The following is a 15956-nucleotide window of genomic DNA, read 5'->3' as shown; positions in this document are numbered from 1 at the left end:
AGATACCTCATGTATTGAAAATTTGCATTATTTGGGTTATTTTTTTGTAATTGCTTATTTTACTTAGCATAATTTCCTTAAGGTTTACCCATGTTGTAGCATGTCAGAATTTTTTTTCCTTTTTTAAAGACCAAATAATATTTTATTGTGTATAAATATACACAAAACACATTTATTCATTCATTTAGTAGTGGACATTCAGGTTACTTCCATGTCTTCATTCTTGTGAATAATGATACAGTGAGCATGAGTGTTCTCCGAGATCTAGTTTTCGGTTCTTTTGTATACATACCCAGAGGTGGAATTGCTGGATTGTATGGTAGTTTCCTTTTAAATTTTCAAAACTCTCCATGTCATTTTCCATAGCAGCTGCACTAATTTACAGTCTCACCAGTAGTGCACCAGGGCTCCCTTTCTCCACATCCTACCAATACTTGTTTTTTTTTTCTTTGTTGGTTTCTTTCTTTCTTTGACAGATTTTTTTTTTGGCTTTAACTCAAGTCCTCACATCTCTTCATGTACTATTTTAGTAATAGCAGCTGATGTTGTCTGTATTCCTCTCTTTCACTCCCTTTAATTCACATTCCCTGTTGCTGATTGAGATTCTTTTGAACATATTTATAACCATGTTATAATAATTCATTCGATTCATAATGGTTTCACTTTACACAACAAAGCCCTATTTTCTTAGCAGAACATACATGATTTTTTAAGGATCTGAATCATCAGACATCTAGCCTTAATGCTTGTTCCTCTTTTTACTACCAAATTACTACTACTAGTAATTAGTGGTTAATAATTCTCCAAATCCACAAAGAAGAAACTAGGTTTTCCACTCTCTCAGACTGTTGCACTCATCTAGGTTTTTGGCATAATTTAAAGACCTGTGCTGTGGACTCAGATTCCTAGTTTCTTGCTGGCTGTTCACCAGAGGCTGACAGTTCCTAGCAGTTGCTCCCAGGTTCCTTGGCTGTATGGCTCTCTTAGGACATTGCAGCTTACTCCTCCAAAGTGGGGCAGTCTTGTTTCATTGTGCTACAACAGACTCTTAACAAAGGGAAGGGTTATTCCACAAGTCCCACCTACTCTCAAGGGGAGGGAATTATACAAACTTGTGTAATCTTAGATTTCTGCCTATCATATGTCAGTGTAGAATTCTGTCTGAAAACTTTAAAATAAAATCTTCAATAATTGGAAAGTTTGCAAAAACTTTGCGTTTTCCTGTGCATCTGCCTTTACCCCCAATGTTAACTGCTTGGTATCCTCTTTCAATTTGGCAACTCATGTCCTTCAGTTGTGGAAAGTTTTGTGTTTATTTCATTGATTATTTCTTCCCTTCTGTTTTCTCCCTTGCCTCTTTCTGTGATTTCTATTTTTTTTGGATGTTTGGCTTCTTGAATCAGTCCTTCAATTTTATTACCTCTTTTCTCCTACCTTCTGTCTATCTTCATTCTGCTGCCTGGGAGATTTATTCAACTGTATTTTTTAATTCTTTGTGGATGTAGTGTCTTTTCATCTCCTGGAGATTGTCAGGGTGGTTTCTGAACCTTTTTCTTCCTGCATATAGTCTGCATTTTGTCCATTTTTTTTTTCCTGGACTGTTCTTGTCTCTGTCTTTCAGTTTTCCTCTGATGTTTGTTAATCCTTGGATAACTATTTATGATTTAGAATTCAAAACTAAAAAGTTGATTGGAAGTTTTGAGAATGTTGATGAGACTTGTTGACTCAGCTCTATAGGGGGATTGGGCCTGGCTGCTTTTTGGCAGACCCCATTGTCAGTTCTTTAGACTTTTGGAGATTATTCGAGGTTCCCAGAAAAGCATCTTCCAATCTTCTGCTCAGGGACAGAGGTCTGACTACCAGCATTCTGAGAGATGAGCGGAAAGGAGTCTTGGGGCACAACTTTGTAACTTAATCCCCCCTGATTTTTGCATGAGGTCCACACTCTCGGCTGTTCCTGAAATGCCCCAGATTCCTACTGTCATAGACAGTTGCCTACACTCATGGATTCATGGAGGGGAATCTAGAGATCTAACTACTTCTCCAAAGCCTTGATCTGTTCCTTTTCATTTTAGAGCCTTTGTGTTATTTTGCTTTCAATATATCTCTTTCAGTTCCCTATATACCAGACCCTGATGGTTCCTGAGCAATTTTAGGATTATGCAGTTAAAACTGAATTGTTTCTTAGCTTTCCTTGTTATGACTGAAGATTTTGCATTTTAGGATCTTCTCCATCATTTAATATTCTGTCCTCCAGCTTTGAAAATATTGCTGCCTTTTTTCTTTTCTGTTCTTCACATATGTGTGCGTATCACTTAAAAAAAAAATTCACTCGAGGTTGGGGATTTAGCTCAGTGATGGTAGTGTATGTGAGACCCTGGGCTCAATCCTTAGTACTACCAAATAATACACACACACTTCTGTGTAGTTTTCCTGGGATTTCTAAAAGGAATAAAATTACATGTGCATATTCAGTCTGCTATTTTAACTCACATGTCCCTCGTTTTTTTGTAATGTATCATTTATTATATCCTAAATTATGTACTACATATGAAAAAATTTAGTTCTCTGTTCTGTTTTCTTTAAAATATATCTATCAGTACCATGCTCTTTTTTTAATATTATTTTTTAGTTGTAGATGAACACAATATCTTTACTTATGTATTTTTATGTGGTGCTGAGGATCGAATCCAGTGCCTCACATGTGAGGGGCAAGCACTCTACCACCAAGCTACAGCCCTAGTCCCGAGCACCATGCTCTTTTATTTGTGTTTGTTTCTTTACAATATTCTTATTTTTTATGGTTGTATATTATATTTAACTCCTAAGTTGTATATAATATTTAAACTAATAGGTACATTTGAAGCATTAAACTTAGGAATTCATGAGATTATTTTATTAATGTATTTATTTCACAGACTTGTTTTTCAATTGTGACTTTATTAATAAAAGCTAATAGGAGGTTTTTAAATACAAATGTTGAAACATTATCATACAATGAAGACATTTTGTTCTTTTTTGTTTGTTTGTTTTGTTGTAAATGAAGACTGAAGTTGCTGAAGATCCTCAACAAGTTTCAACTATTCATCTCCAACTAGGATTACCACTGGTTTTTATTGTTAGCCAACAAGCCACGTATGAAGCTGATAGAAGAACTGCAGAATGGGTTGCATGGCGTCTTCTGGGAAAAGCAGGAGTTTTGCTCTTGTTAAGGTATCTTAACCACATTGAATATTCACTCTACTTAGCAATTACTAATATCGTTCTCATTTTTAATATGGCAACTTAGTCATATAAATAAACTAAAATCTGTAATAGATCCTAACATAGTTAGAACTTACTGCTGAGCTGAAGGCTATACATTAATTGTAAGCTTGACTAAAATTAAGATGGAGACTAGGAAATCCATTTTGTATTCATTTATATGTGAAATTTATCAGACCCACTAAATTGTAATCTTTATTCCTAAACATTTTGTAGCATGAGAACTTTTAGTTCTATTTTAGATTGACTTTCTGGATGACTATTATTCTTCAAATTGGCAACATAAAACATTTATTTCTGTTTTGAAAAAGGGACTCTTTGAAAGTGAACATTCCTCAGCACACCAATGTGATCTTCAAAAGAGCAGAACAGGTTAGTCATTTTATGTACTACCTATCATCAGTTTATGTAAAGAAAGTTAGTACATGTGATCCTAAAGTAACATGTTTATTATGGAAAAAAATTGTAAATTGTCACTTACAATTAAATCTCTTAATACGGTACATTTCCTCTCCCATTTTCCCCTAGGACAATGACTTTTTGGATAAATAGGTAGTTTTCCATATTCTGGATTTGTGTGTTTCTTTTTGCTTTTGTCTGCATTTTTACTGTGTTCCTTTCTATTTTCTATGAATTATTTTTAAGGTTGATTAGCTTCATTAAACATCTTGGGTAAAAATATTTCATAGTGCTGACTTCATTATATTCCATCCTACCCTAAAGTATTTGATGTTTATTTTTTCTCAATGATTCCATAGTTCAATCCCTGAGTTAAGGTGAGGAAAGCTAATTTTGCCCATTATAAGATACATTCTCTCTTTTCCACTTAGCAAATAAACTGAAGGTAGAAATGCAAATAATATCACAAGAGACACCAATATTTACCTTCTGGAATGCCTAAAGATTATTTAAAGAATAATACCTTGATAGAGATATGGAGAAACAAGAATTATAATATACTGCTAGCAGGAGTAAAAACTGGTAAATGAAAATAGAAAAACACTAGGCAGTGTTATTAAAGTTGAAGCTGCATATATCATATGAACCAGCAAATATATTCCTGGGTATGTAACCAACAGAAATTCACATGCATGTGCACCAAAAGACAACATTATTATATTATATTCATAGTTATATTATTTTTGATAGTCTCAAACTGGAAACAACACATGATCAGTAGAATGGATAAATAAATAAATTGGAATATATTTATTTAAGAAATATTTAAAAATACTGAAAAAGCTGTTTTTATATGTTATAAACCTGGGTGAACCTCACAATGTTGAGCAAAAGTAATCTCAAAAAAGAGTATAAATTGTATGGTTTTGTTTTATAAATTCAGAAATCAGCAAAATGTATAGGTGATGAGTATCTTAATTTGGCTGGGCTGCTGTAACAAAATACCACTAATAAGGTGGCTTATAAACAACAACAATTTATTTCTCATGGTTCTAGAGGATGGGAAGCACAAGATAAGGTGCTGGAAAATTTGGTGAGAGCCCATAGATGGTGCCTTCTCTTTGTGTCCTCACATGGTGGAAGAGATCTAATTCTCTGGGGTCTCTTTTATAAAGACACTAATTCTATTAATGAGAACTCTGCCTTTATGACCAAAGCACCTTTCAAAGAGCCTATCTCCTAATGTTATCACACTGGTGATTAAGATTACACAAATGAATGTTGGGGGGACACAAACATTCAAACCAGAGTTGTAATAAAGGTCTAAACAGTGACTGACTGCCTTGGCGAGAGGGGAATGACAGAAGGGCATAGATGATGGCTTCAAGGGAGCTAGTAATGTCTTATATCTTAATCAGTGCAGTGGTTATACAGGTATGACCTCTTTATAAAATTTCATCAGCCCCTACTGTCAAAATCTGTGTTCTTTTCTATGTGAATGTTATAATTCAGTGAACAAGTTTACATGCAAAATTTCTATATTATATTTGGAACAAATAAATTTGATTTATTTTGATTCTTCTACCTTTTAACACCATTATATTTTTGCAGGAGTAAAAAATTGTTTTGAGTATAATATTAAAAAAATAAAATATGTTATATGAAAGAATAAACATATTTGGAGTTCTTTCATAGCCTTATTACATTGTATAGTTATAGTCAGGGATGATTTGCTGAAATAACCTAATGACTTAAAATTTTCATGTTTTAAAAATGTAATAGTTGGGGCTAGGGTTGTGGCTCAGTGGTAGAGTGCTTGCCTAGCATGTGCAAGGCCCTGGGTTCAATCTTCAGCACCACATAAAGATAAATAAATAAAATAAAGATATTGTGTCTAACTACAACTAAAAATATTTTTTTAAAATGTAATAGTTGGATATTAGTGAAAAACTATTGAAGGAATAATATTTATCTCAACAGAATAGAATTTGATATGCTTAAAATGCCTGAGAACAGAAAGTCATTTTATGTTTATAATTAAACAGGAAATCGGACATTTTTGTGGAATTATTTTAAATAAAGTATTATTTTTAACATTATCTGTAGAATATAAAAATAACTGATTTTGATTGGTTCCATTTGCATTAAAATCATATATATTTCCATTGTATGTTGAGGTAGGGGGTGCTATTTATTATATTAATATTTTACAGACTTCAGTCTAAGGCAGTTGTGATAAGAAGCAAGAGAGACTGTCAGATCCTCTTTTTCAGTAGTGTGCACTGTCTTAGGGTGATGCTTTGGATGCTTTCCTTGTCATAGTAATTGTGTATTTCCTTTTTTTTTCCTTGAGAAAAAAATCAAAGTTTAGTTTCATTTTAGTGTCAAACAAGCGGAATGTTTTTAGGTTAACATGCTACGCTATATTTTAGTGATTTTTGTTTTAAAAAATAACATATTTCTAGGAAGTACCAGTGGAATTTTTGGAGTTATATGATGTTGACTTAATAATTTCCCATGTGGAAAATAATAATCACATTGAGGAAACACAAGAAGATGAAGACGATGACATGGAAGATCTAGACATGGGTAATAGTTGTAATGCTTGCTACCTCCTTTACTGTCCTGACACCTATACGTTTGGTGAAGTTTATAGTGGGTTAACTTTCTCATAGAAAGTATCACATTCAAAACTCTGTGAAGCAGCCTGGAGAAATTTATTTTGAATCACATTTTATCAAGTTGATTAGGTAAAAAGATGTAAGAATGCTGTGGTTTGTTTAGTGCATACCTTTCTTGGTACACATCAGCATTCTAACTTTCCACAGCTGTGCTTTTTATTCTCCTAATCAGTTCTCTCAGTCCTTTTGGCCTGCTTCATGTTTAAAAGTCCATCCAGAAACCACAATATATTTCATTTTTTAAAATTATAGCTTTATAGTTATGCAGAGAATCTGGGTTCATCCTGACAAACTCATACTGCATGGAATTAAATTTCAGTTCATGATCTCTTTCCCTACCTGTTTCTCTCCTGTGCACCTTCCTTCTCCCATAACAACATATTTCATTTTTATTATTTTTAGTAGGAAATGAAATTTTGTAGTGTTTGTAGTTATAAATTAGTCTGATTATTAACAGAATAGAGAGTAAATTTCAATAACATTTTATTAATTCTTTTTTAATTGATTTTTTTAAAAAAATAAATGATAGCAGAATGCATTATAATTCTTATTACATATATACAGCACAGTTTTTCGTATCTCTGGTTGTATATAAAGTATGTTGACATCAATTTGTGTCTTCATACATGTACTTTTAGATAATGATGTCCATCACATTCTACCATCCTTGCTAATATCCTGCCCCTTCCCATTCCCTCCCACCCCTCTTCCCTATCTAGAATTCATCTATTCCTCCCATGCTCTCCCTCCCTACCCCACTGTGAATCAGCCTCCTTATATCAGAGTCTGAAACATTCTTTTCTTGATTCTCTAATTGGGAGAATTTGGATCTCCTAATCTAAATTTTCCTGTTACAAACTCTCTATCTCTTACTTTTATTCATAAACTGTTAATTTACCATTACATATTTATTCATTTATCAAGTTTATTGTCTGGCTTTTCTATAGATAGAAGCACCATGTGGTCAGGGATTGTGTGTCTGTTATTTTTGACATTTGCCCTAGTATTTATCACAGTGTTTGGCATATAGTAGAAGCTGAATAAGCACTGTCAAATATGTATGGTAGAGTCTTTTAGAGCTGTAAATTAATATAATGATTGGAAAGAAAATAGCAATGCTTATATTATTTGTAGAACAAAAATAAATAATTATTTCTAAACTAAACTTTGTAACTAGTCTGAACTTTGTAACTTCTAGATCAGAAAGCATCTTAGTGTTATTTCAGATAGGAAGCCAGACAACTGGAAAGTCTTCTAAATATACATTTTAAATACTTAGTATGTATTTAAAAGTTTTTTTTATAACAAAGTACCAAATTTTCATTTGCTTGCTTATAAGTTTAAATATTTTTAATTATACAACCAAAATTAGTTCCTTTTTTAAACATTTTAGATATTCAAGATGATGAAGTTGCAGAAACTGTTTACAGAGATAGGAAGAGACAGTTACCTTTGGAACTGACAGTGGAACTCACAGAAGAGACATTTAATGCAACAGTAATGGCTTCTGACAGCATAGTGCTCTTCTATGCTGGTTGTAAGTATGAGCCTGTAGAGGAGACTGCAATACATATTAGGACATTTAAAGTAGAATTTATTTTTGAATTCTCTAAAGTTCACATTGTAAAAATAACAGCTTTCCTATGTCCCAAATAGACTGCACATATTGAAACATTTACTTCTAACTGATTCTAAGGAATAAAACTGATTTTATATATCTCTATGAATGTGATTTACGAATTGAAGGCTAATCATTAAAATAGGTATTTAGCTAATTAATTTGAAGACTATTGATTCATGCCAATGATTTTAATATATTAACAGTTCTTATAGATTTATGGGAAATATATACTTTTATCTTCAAATAATAGTCTTTCAACTATATTATTTGCAGTATGAATGTAGAGAGTTGCATTTGGAGCCCTTTTAAGTGGTTGGACAATATTGAGTACTCTCTACTATATTTCTTGTTTGGAAATCATAACTTTGGGTAAACCTATATGTTTGTTATATATAAGTATGGGTGCTTCGGAGATAAACATCTTGTAATATCTATTGAATTTTTTTATTTTAATCTAGGGCATGCAGTATCCATGGCATTTCTACAGTCCTATATTGATGTGGCAATTAAATTAAAAGGTATTATATTGTGATATGCATGCTTATTTTCCTGATTTCTGAGCTGTAATCTTTTTATAAAATGGTGTCATCCTAAAGATATAGAAAACCACATAAAATTTCAGGTTGTTATGTTTATGTATCCAAGGTTAAATTAAATTAAGAGTATCAAAAATGCTTAGAAGCTGGGCATGGTGATGCACTGCTATAATTCCAGCAGCTCAGGAGGCTGAGGCAGGAGGATGGAGAGTTCAAAGCTAGACTTAGCAATTTATTGAGGTACTAAACAACTCAGTGAGACTCTGTCTCGAAATAGAATATGAAAAAGAGCTGGGGATGTGGCTCAGTGGTTGAGTGCCTCTGAGTTCAATCCCACGTACCAAAAAAAAAAAAAAAAGTGTTGAGAAGCCTTCACTTTGATTATTTCACGGGACTTCTAGTAGAAACAAAGAGAGTCCGTGTATTAAGTACTTATGGCTACCCATTGTACCAGTGACCTTTTTGGCTAAATTCAGTCATTCAGCAAACATTTATTGAGTGCCAATTATTATTAAATACTGAAGATAAAAATTTGAAAGATAAGACCCAGTCTCACAGTCTATCAAAGATCCAAGATCCCTGTGTTCTTGAAGCTATATAATTACCTCCTCTTGGACTAGGATATTATTTTTTTTTAAAGAGAGAGTGAGAGAGGAGAGAGAGAGAGAGAGAGAGAGAGAGAGAGAGAGAGAGAGAGAGAGAGAGAGAGAGAGAGAATGAATTTTTTAAATATTTATTTCTTAGTTCTCGGCGGACACAACATTTTTGTTGGTATGTGGTGCTGAGGATCAAACCCAGGCCACACGCATGCCAGACGAACGCGCTACCGCCCGAGCCACATTCCCAGCCCCTAGGATATTTTTTAATAGTTAGAATCTTTTTGTCTTAACTATTCTATTAAACCTAATCCAGTGGTAGTTAAATAAGAGAATAAGGATTGGACTTTGACTCAAAATGTCTAGGCCATCATTACATCAAAGGCATGGGGAGAAGTGGTGAGACCTTTTAGTAAAGGGGTAGCAATGGATAAGATGTGTATAATATTTTGTAATCATTTAATATGACAGATGGCAACATATTTTGTGTCCATGGTATGGTTGCTTCCTACTGTTTAGCTTGTAAATAGAAACTATCATAGTTAAATAGTCTTATTCTTGGCTCCTCTGAGAATGTTATTTACCATTTATCTTTTTTGGGGGGGATGGGGGGCGGGTACCAGGGATTGAACTCAGGGGCATTCAACCACTTAATCACATCCCAGCCCTTTTATGTACTTTATTTTGAGACAGGGTCTTACTGAGTTGCTTGGTGCCTCACCATTGCTGAAGCTGGCTTTGAATTTGCAATCTATTTGCTTCAGCCTCCCTAGCTGCTGGGATTACAGGCATGTGCCACCACACCTGGCTACCATTTAGTTTTGACTTGTATGTGTTGACAGAATAAAAAGGCAGATGACCAATCCAGGACTTGCTTTCTTTTTCATTCAGAATGTTCTTGATGAATAACAATCCTATTAATAAATTGATGTCACATAAACGGACTATTTTGGAAGTTCTGGGGCTTATTGTAGAAATGCATAGTATAGGTAACTATTATGTCTTGTATTTTGGACTTTTTTAGAGTTTGGAATATTTGCATATAATGAGATACATTGGGGATAGGACCCAAGTCTAAACATGAAATTCGTTTGTTTCATGTGCATTCTACACATATAGGCTGAAAGAAATTTTATATAGTATTTTTTTAAGAGAGAGGAGAGAGAGAGAGAGAGAATTTTTTTTTAATATTTATTTTTTAGTTCTCGGCGGACACAACATCTTTGTTGGTATGTGGTGCTGAGGATCGAACCCAGGCCGCACACATGCCAGGCGAGCGCGCTACCGCTTGAGCCACATCCCCAGCCCCTATATAGTATTTTTAATACACTTAAGTTTTGACTGATTTCTGTTACATGAGGTTAGATATGGAATTTTTTACTTTTGGAGTTCATGTTGGCGTTCAGAAATATTCAGATTTTGTATTTCAGACATTTAGATTAAAGATGTTCATCCTGTTTTATAACTGCAATTAGGATAATCTTAGTACTTTGACATTAGTCCTATTAATTTGTCTTTTAGGTTGATTTCCTGGGAAAAATGTCATTTTTCATTTTCGTCTAAGAATATTTTTTACTCAGTCACAAGGTGGCAGCAAATGTCAAATTTTGATGCTTGACATAGTATCTGTATCAAAGACAATCTATTTTTTCTGCTTCAAAGTAGTAATTCTATTTGAAATTAATGCATTGATAAAGAGGAATACAATACTGTAGCTATCTCAGAATATTACACAATTCAGATTGAAATATGAGTAAACACTGAAACCATTTTATAGAAAATAAAAATTTTATAATAACTTCAGGATAAGCAGGCTTATAACTTTTAATAACATGTATCATGTGCTCTTTTTCCAGTTTTAAAGATAATATTAAAGTTTCAACTTTGTAGGGACAAAGTAATATGTTTAGCAGAAGTAGATGTGTTGAGGATACTTACTGAATGGAAAGAACATCTATATTGTGTACTTGGGTGGCAATATAAGATGGCGCTCTATGTGAACAAGCATCACTTGATACTTGTTGAGGACATGATTAATAGGAGAACTTTGTAGAAGATTTATCAGGTTTGGTTTTTGAAGGGATAAAAACTTATTTTTGTTTATATGATCATATATTGTTTAGGTATTAATATATTTTCAAAAGTTTAAAATTTGTTCTTGAAGGAATATCAGTGACCATCCATACATTTTTTTTTGAGAGAGAGAGAGGGAGAGAGAGAGAGAGAGAGAGAGAGAGAGAGAGAGAGAGAGAGAGAGAGAGAGAGAGAATTTTAATATTTATTTTTTAGTTTTTGGCAGACACAACATCTTTGTTTGTATGTGGTGCTGAGGATCGAACCCGGGCCGCACACATGCCAGGCAAGCGCGATACTGCTTGAGCCACATCCCCAGCCCCATCCATACATATTTGTAGACTGAGTACCTACTGTATAACATACCTTGTGATAAACACTGGAAACGTAACAGTGAACTAGACACTGCTTGTTTTATCAGAATTTTAATACTAAATTCTAAGTGATAGATAACTCATTGCCTTTATGAACTATAATAAAAATCTCTGAAAATATAAAGATGAATTTTCATTATTAAAAATTTGGGATGATAAAATATTTTTTAAAATATTGTATCCCACAAATTGAATCATTTGGTTCGGCTGTATCCTAAATTAATATACAGAGACTTCTTATTTCATATGATATTAAAGTTTATTTTTATTAGAATTTTTTTCTTTCAAAATCTGAATTGTGTGGTGCTTGTTTTGATTTTTGATCTCTTTTCACCCAGAAATTTATGTATTTCAAAGAACTTTACATGTTGTATAATAGAACAAATAGGAATTTCTGCTTGGATTACAATATGTGATTTTCAGCTGAAATTATAATATTTAGATGGGCATGCCTGCAACCCTAGATGAGTTTCGCATGTATCATTTACTCACAGGTTTATTAAAGGTGATTCATGTACAAGGACTGCTGTAGATGCTGGAAGTCAGTGGTCACTACTATCAAGCAGCTCTCTTGGTAGGGGCAGATATTAATCAAATAACTAAAAAAAGGAATACCTAATTCATAAGGAGATAAAGGAGCATATATCAGAGGAACCTGATATAAATCAGGATGTTTCACAAGTAATCACAAATAATGAAAAAGACCTAACTCTGCAAAGGTTGGTGGTGGGGGCAAGGAGGGGATTTGCTACCAAAACAGGGTTGGTGGGGAGTAGGCTAGCACCAGAACAGACTTGAGTTTTGAAAAGATAATATCTACGATTATTGTAGAGCCATTGAATCCAGGGAAGTGAGTTAGAAGCCTGTTGTAGTTATCTAGGAGAAATGATGACTAGAGTATTGACAGTGTAGAGAAATGGACAACAATTAGAAATATTTAAACTTAAAATGGTAAAATTGAAAATGTGTACTGATTGATGAGACATGGAGGGGCTTGGGAATGGGGAGGCATGTAGGATGATGCTTTGTTCTATGAATTGCACAATTTTCACCAAGTAACAAGGGAAAGAAAACTATATTTGGTTTTAGACATAGATATGTAGAGTTTGAAGATGTTTTCATTCTCAGGGAAGAAGGTAGTAAGGTTTCATGGTCCTGAAACTTCAAGGAAGAATCTGGGCCAAGGATACATATTTTGTATTCATTAGATTTTTGATGGTTATTGAGATTGTCTAGGAACAGAGTGTAGAACAAGAAGAGAAAGCAGTTTAAACGGAGCCTTGAGGAACTTCCAATTCCACTAGGATCGAACCCGGGCCGCACACATGCCAGGCGAGTGGGATACCTTCAAGCAGTACCAAAAAGGAAAAGCAAGAGTGGTAGGAAAGAAGCTGATAGGGAAATTGTCACAAAAATCAAAGGAAGAATGTTTCAGCAGAAGTGTTCCACACTGAGAGGTTAAAATTGTTGGACTAGGAAGAGAATGAAGATTCTAGCAGAAGATATTCTGCATTAATATCTACAAAATGTGCATTTTCCTTTAATTTAGACACATCCACTATGCTTCTTACTAGAATAAACTGTGCAGATTGGTCTGATGTATGTACTAAGCAAAATGTCACTGAATTTCCCATTGTAAAGATGTACAAGAAAGGCGAGAACCCAGTATCATATGTTGGTATGCTGGGAACTGAAGGTCTCCTGAAGTTTATACAACTGTAAGTATTCAGGTTCACTGTACGATTTTAAATTCTGGGAGTCTGTAGAAGTTCTAATTCTCATAGTTTGTTGACATCCTTTGTTAAGGATGACATCCTTTATTAAAGATGCATTCCTTCACAAATCACAGAGTAAATATTGATAAGGACTGTCATTGCACATTCCATTATTTTAGGGAGATGGTTATTTTGTTTATTGAAACTGATTTTTTTTTAAAAGAATAATATTTGTGAGGCATGGAGGGCTGAGGCAGAGGATTGCAAGTTTGAGGTCAACCTGGAAAATTTAGTAAGACTTTTGTTTCAAAAATTTGAAAGAAGAGCTCTGGGGGTGTAACTCACTGGTAGAACACTTGCTTCATATGTGAAGGATCCTGGGGTTGGTATGCCAGTCCCATAAAATAAATAAATAGTATTTAGTTGTCTCTTTTTTGTCAAGTTTATCATGTGTAATATGTTGTTTGCTAAGTTCAATGTTTTTTAACAAACTGAAAGATATCTTTAAAAATTGATTTTGAATATAGTTATGTATTTATCCAGCAACAGGATTTCATATCCAGTGAACATAACACTGTTCCAGGAAGCAGAAAAATATTTAAGTGGAGAATTATATAAAGACTTGCTCACCTATTCTAGTGTGTCAGTACTGGGACTATTTAGTCCAACCATGACAACAGGTAAGTAGAGTTGAGATTTAAATTAAATAATGTACAGTTAAACATGTATTGTAAATTGTGTGTTATATATACTACATTTTAGAAATGGGGTTTTAGTGCTTGTCTAATGAATTAGCACAAGATCTTCATAGATTTAGTAGATTAGCTTTTTTCATTTTTTAAAAATTATTTTCCCCCAGTTTATTGTTTGCTTTTAAACTTTATTTAATAATAGTTTTGTATGTAGTAGTTTAAAATTTGCACTCAAATCTATTGATTTTGATATATATTTTATTGCTTTTAGATATAAAAAAATTCTTATGCTGGGTATAGTGGCACATGCCTGTAATCCTAGCAGTTCAGGAGGCTGAGGCAGGAGGATCCAGGTTCAAAACCAGGCTCAACAATTTAGCGAGACCATCTCAAAATAAAAATTGAACAATAAAGGGCTGAGAATGTAGCTCAGTGGTAGTGTGCCTCTGGTTTCAATCCCCCCCCAAATCTTATTGTATCAGTTAATATTCACCTGTAATTTATTGCTTTAACTATGACATTGTCTTAAATTAATTTATATTGTCTCCTTGTTATGAATATTTTTCTTTTTTTAAAAGTTGTAGTAAAATATACATAACATAAAATTTATCATCTTAACTGTTTTTAAGTGTATAGTTCTCTAATATTACATATATTCACACTGTTGTACAACCAACCTCCAGTACCTTTGCATTTTGCAGAACTAAAACACTATATTCATCAAACTCCTCCACCCCATCTCTCCCCTGCCTTTATCACTACCATTCTATTTTCAGTTTTATATGCATCTGACTACAAGGGGAATCACGTATTTCTTTTTCTGACTGGTTTACTTGATTTAGCATGATATATTCAAAGGTTATGCTTGCTATAGGATATATCAGAATTTCCTTCCATTTTAAGACTGATTAATATGCTATTATATGCAAATTATATTACCTTTTTACTCTGATTGTATCCTTTGATTTTTTTCTCTTTAAAAGTATTTTAACCATTAAGATATCTTGATATCTGATATGAGGCCAGATACCAACTTAACACTTTCTAAGTAACTAACAGTTACTCTTTTTTTCCCTCTGCTCACATGTGATTTCACCATCCCCATGTTAAATCCATATCTCTGCATGTGTATGTATGTCTTTAAATGCTTTCTATTTCATTCACTTTATCTATTGATACTTCAATTAGTTTTTTTAACTTTTTTATTTATTCTTTTTAGTTACACATGATAGTAGAATGTATTTTGATATATATCATATACATGGAGTGTAACTTCTCATTTTTGTGGTTATACATGATGTTGAGTTACACTGATTGTGTATTCATATATGAACATAGAAAAGTCACGTCTGATTCATTCTACTGTCTTTCTCATTCCTGTGCCCCTCCTTTCTCCTCATTTCCCCTCTTCCAATTGGATGAACTTCCACTTCTCCCTTTCCTACCCACCTGTTGTGATTCAGCATCTGCATATCAGAGAGAACATTTGGCCTTTAGTTTTTTAGGATTGGCTTATTTCACTTAGCAAAATGGTCTCTATTTGTACCCATTTACTGGCAAATGCCACAATTTCATTCTTCTTTAAGGATGAGTAATACTCCATTGTGTATTTGTACATTTTCTTTATCCACTTATCCATTTAGAGGCACCTAGGATGGTTCCATAGCTTAGCTATTATGAATTTAACTGTATACATTGATGTGGCTCTGTAGGCATCCCTTGTGCTGAGACTCAAAAGCCCTTTCAATTTAAAAGCTCAATTCAGTTCTGGGAAATTTTCTTGAAGCATTTCCTTGATGATTCCCCCCTTTTTGTATATTGTTTTTCCATTTCTCCTCATTATCATTCCCAAGCAGTTATATTCTCCTTTCACACTTAATCTCCTAGTACTTGCATCAGATTATTCCACTGACCCCGCTCGCTACCTTGTAAGCATCATCTATCACCCAGCCAGGATCACTCCCCCTCATTCATGAGGAATTGAGCTTCTGTCATACTGTCATGC

At 33.6% G+C, this 15956-nt stretch overlaps 1 protein-coding gene across 2 annotated transcripts in view; it reads left to right on the top strand.

Moving 5' to 3' along the window:
- Window positions 1–15956, top strand: part of Txndc16 (thioredoxin domain containing 16) — a 96026-nt gene that overhangs the window by 60565 nt on the left and 19505 nt on the right. For both annotated transcript variants that reach the window (XM_040274678.2, XM_005337978.5), the window contains exons 10-16: window positions 3047–3213; window positions 3576–3636; window positions 6129–6252; window positions 7738–7881; window positions 8424–8483; window positions 13094–13262; window positions 13803–13939. In XM_040274678.2, the coding sequence (XP_040130612.2) occupies window positions 3047–3213; window positions 3576–3636; window positions 6129–6252; window positions 7738–7881; window positions 8424–8483; window positions 13094–13262; window positions 13803–13939 (862 nt within the window). The remainder of the gene's footprint in view (window positions 1–3046; window positions 3214–3575; window positions 3637–6128; window positions 6253–7737; window positions 7882–8423; window positions 8484–13093; window positions 13263–13802; window positions 13940–15956) is intronic.

This window comes from Ictidomys tridecemlineatus, chromosome 5 (assembly GCF_052094955.1).
Source record: "Ictidomys tridecemlineatus isolate mIctTri1 chromosome 5, mIctTri1.hap1, whole genome shotgun sequence".
In the NCBI taxonomy this organism is placed as follows: Eukaryota; Metazoa; Chordata; class Mammalia; order Rodentia; family Sciuridae; genus Ictidomys; species Ictidomys tridecemlineatus.
Note: the sequence above shows the minus strand (reverse complement) of the source record. Positions and strands in the feature narration are given on the sequence as shown.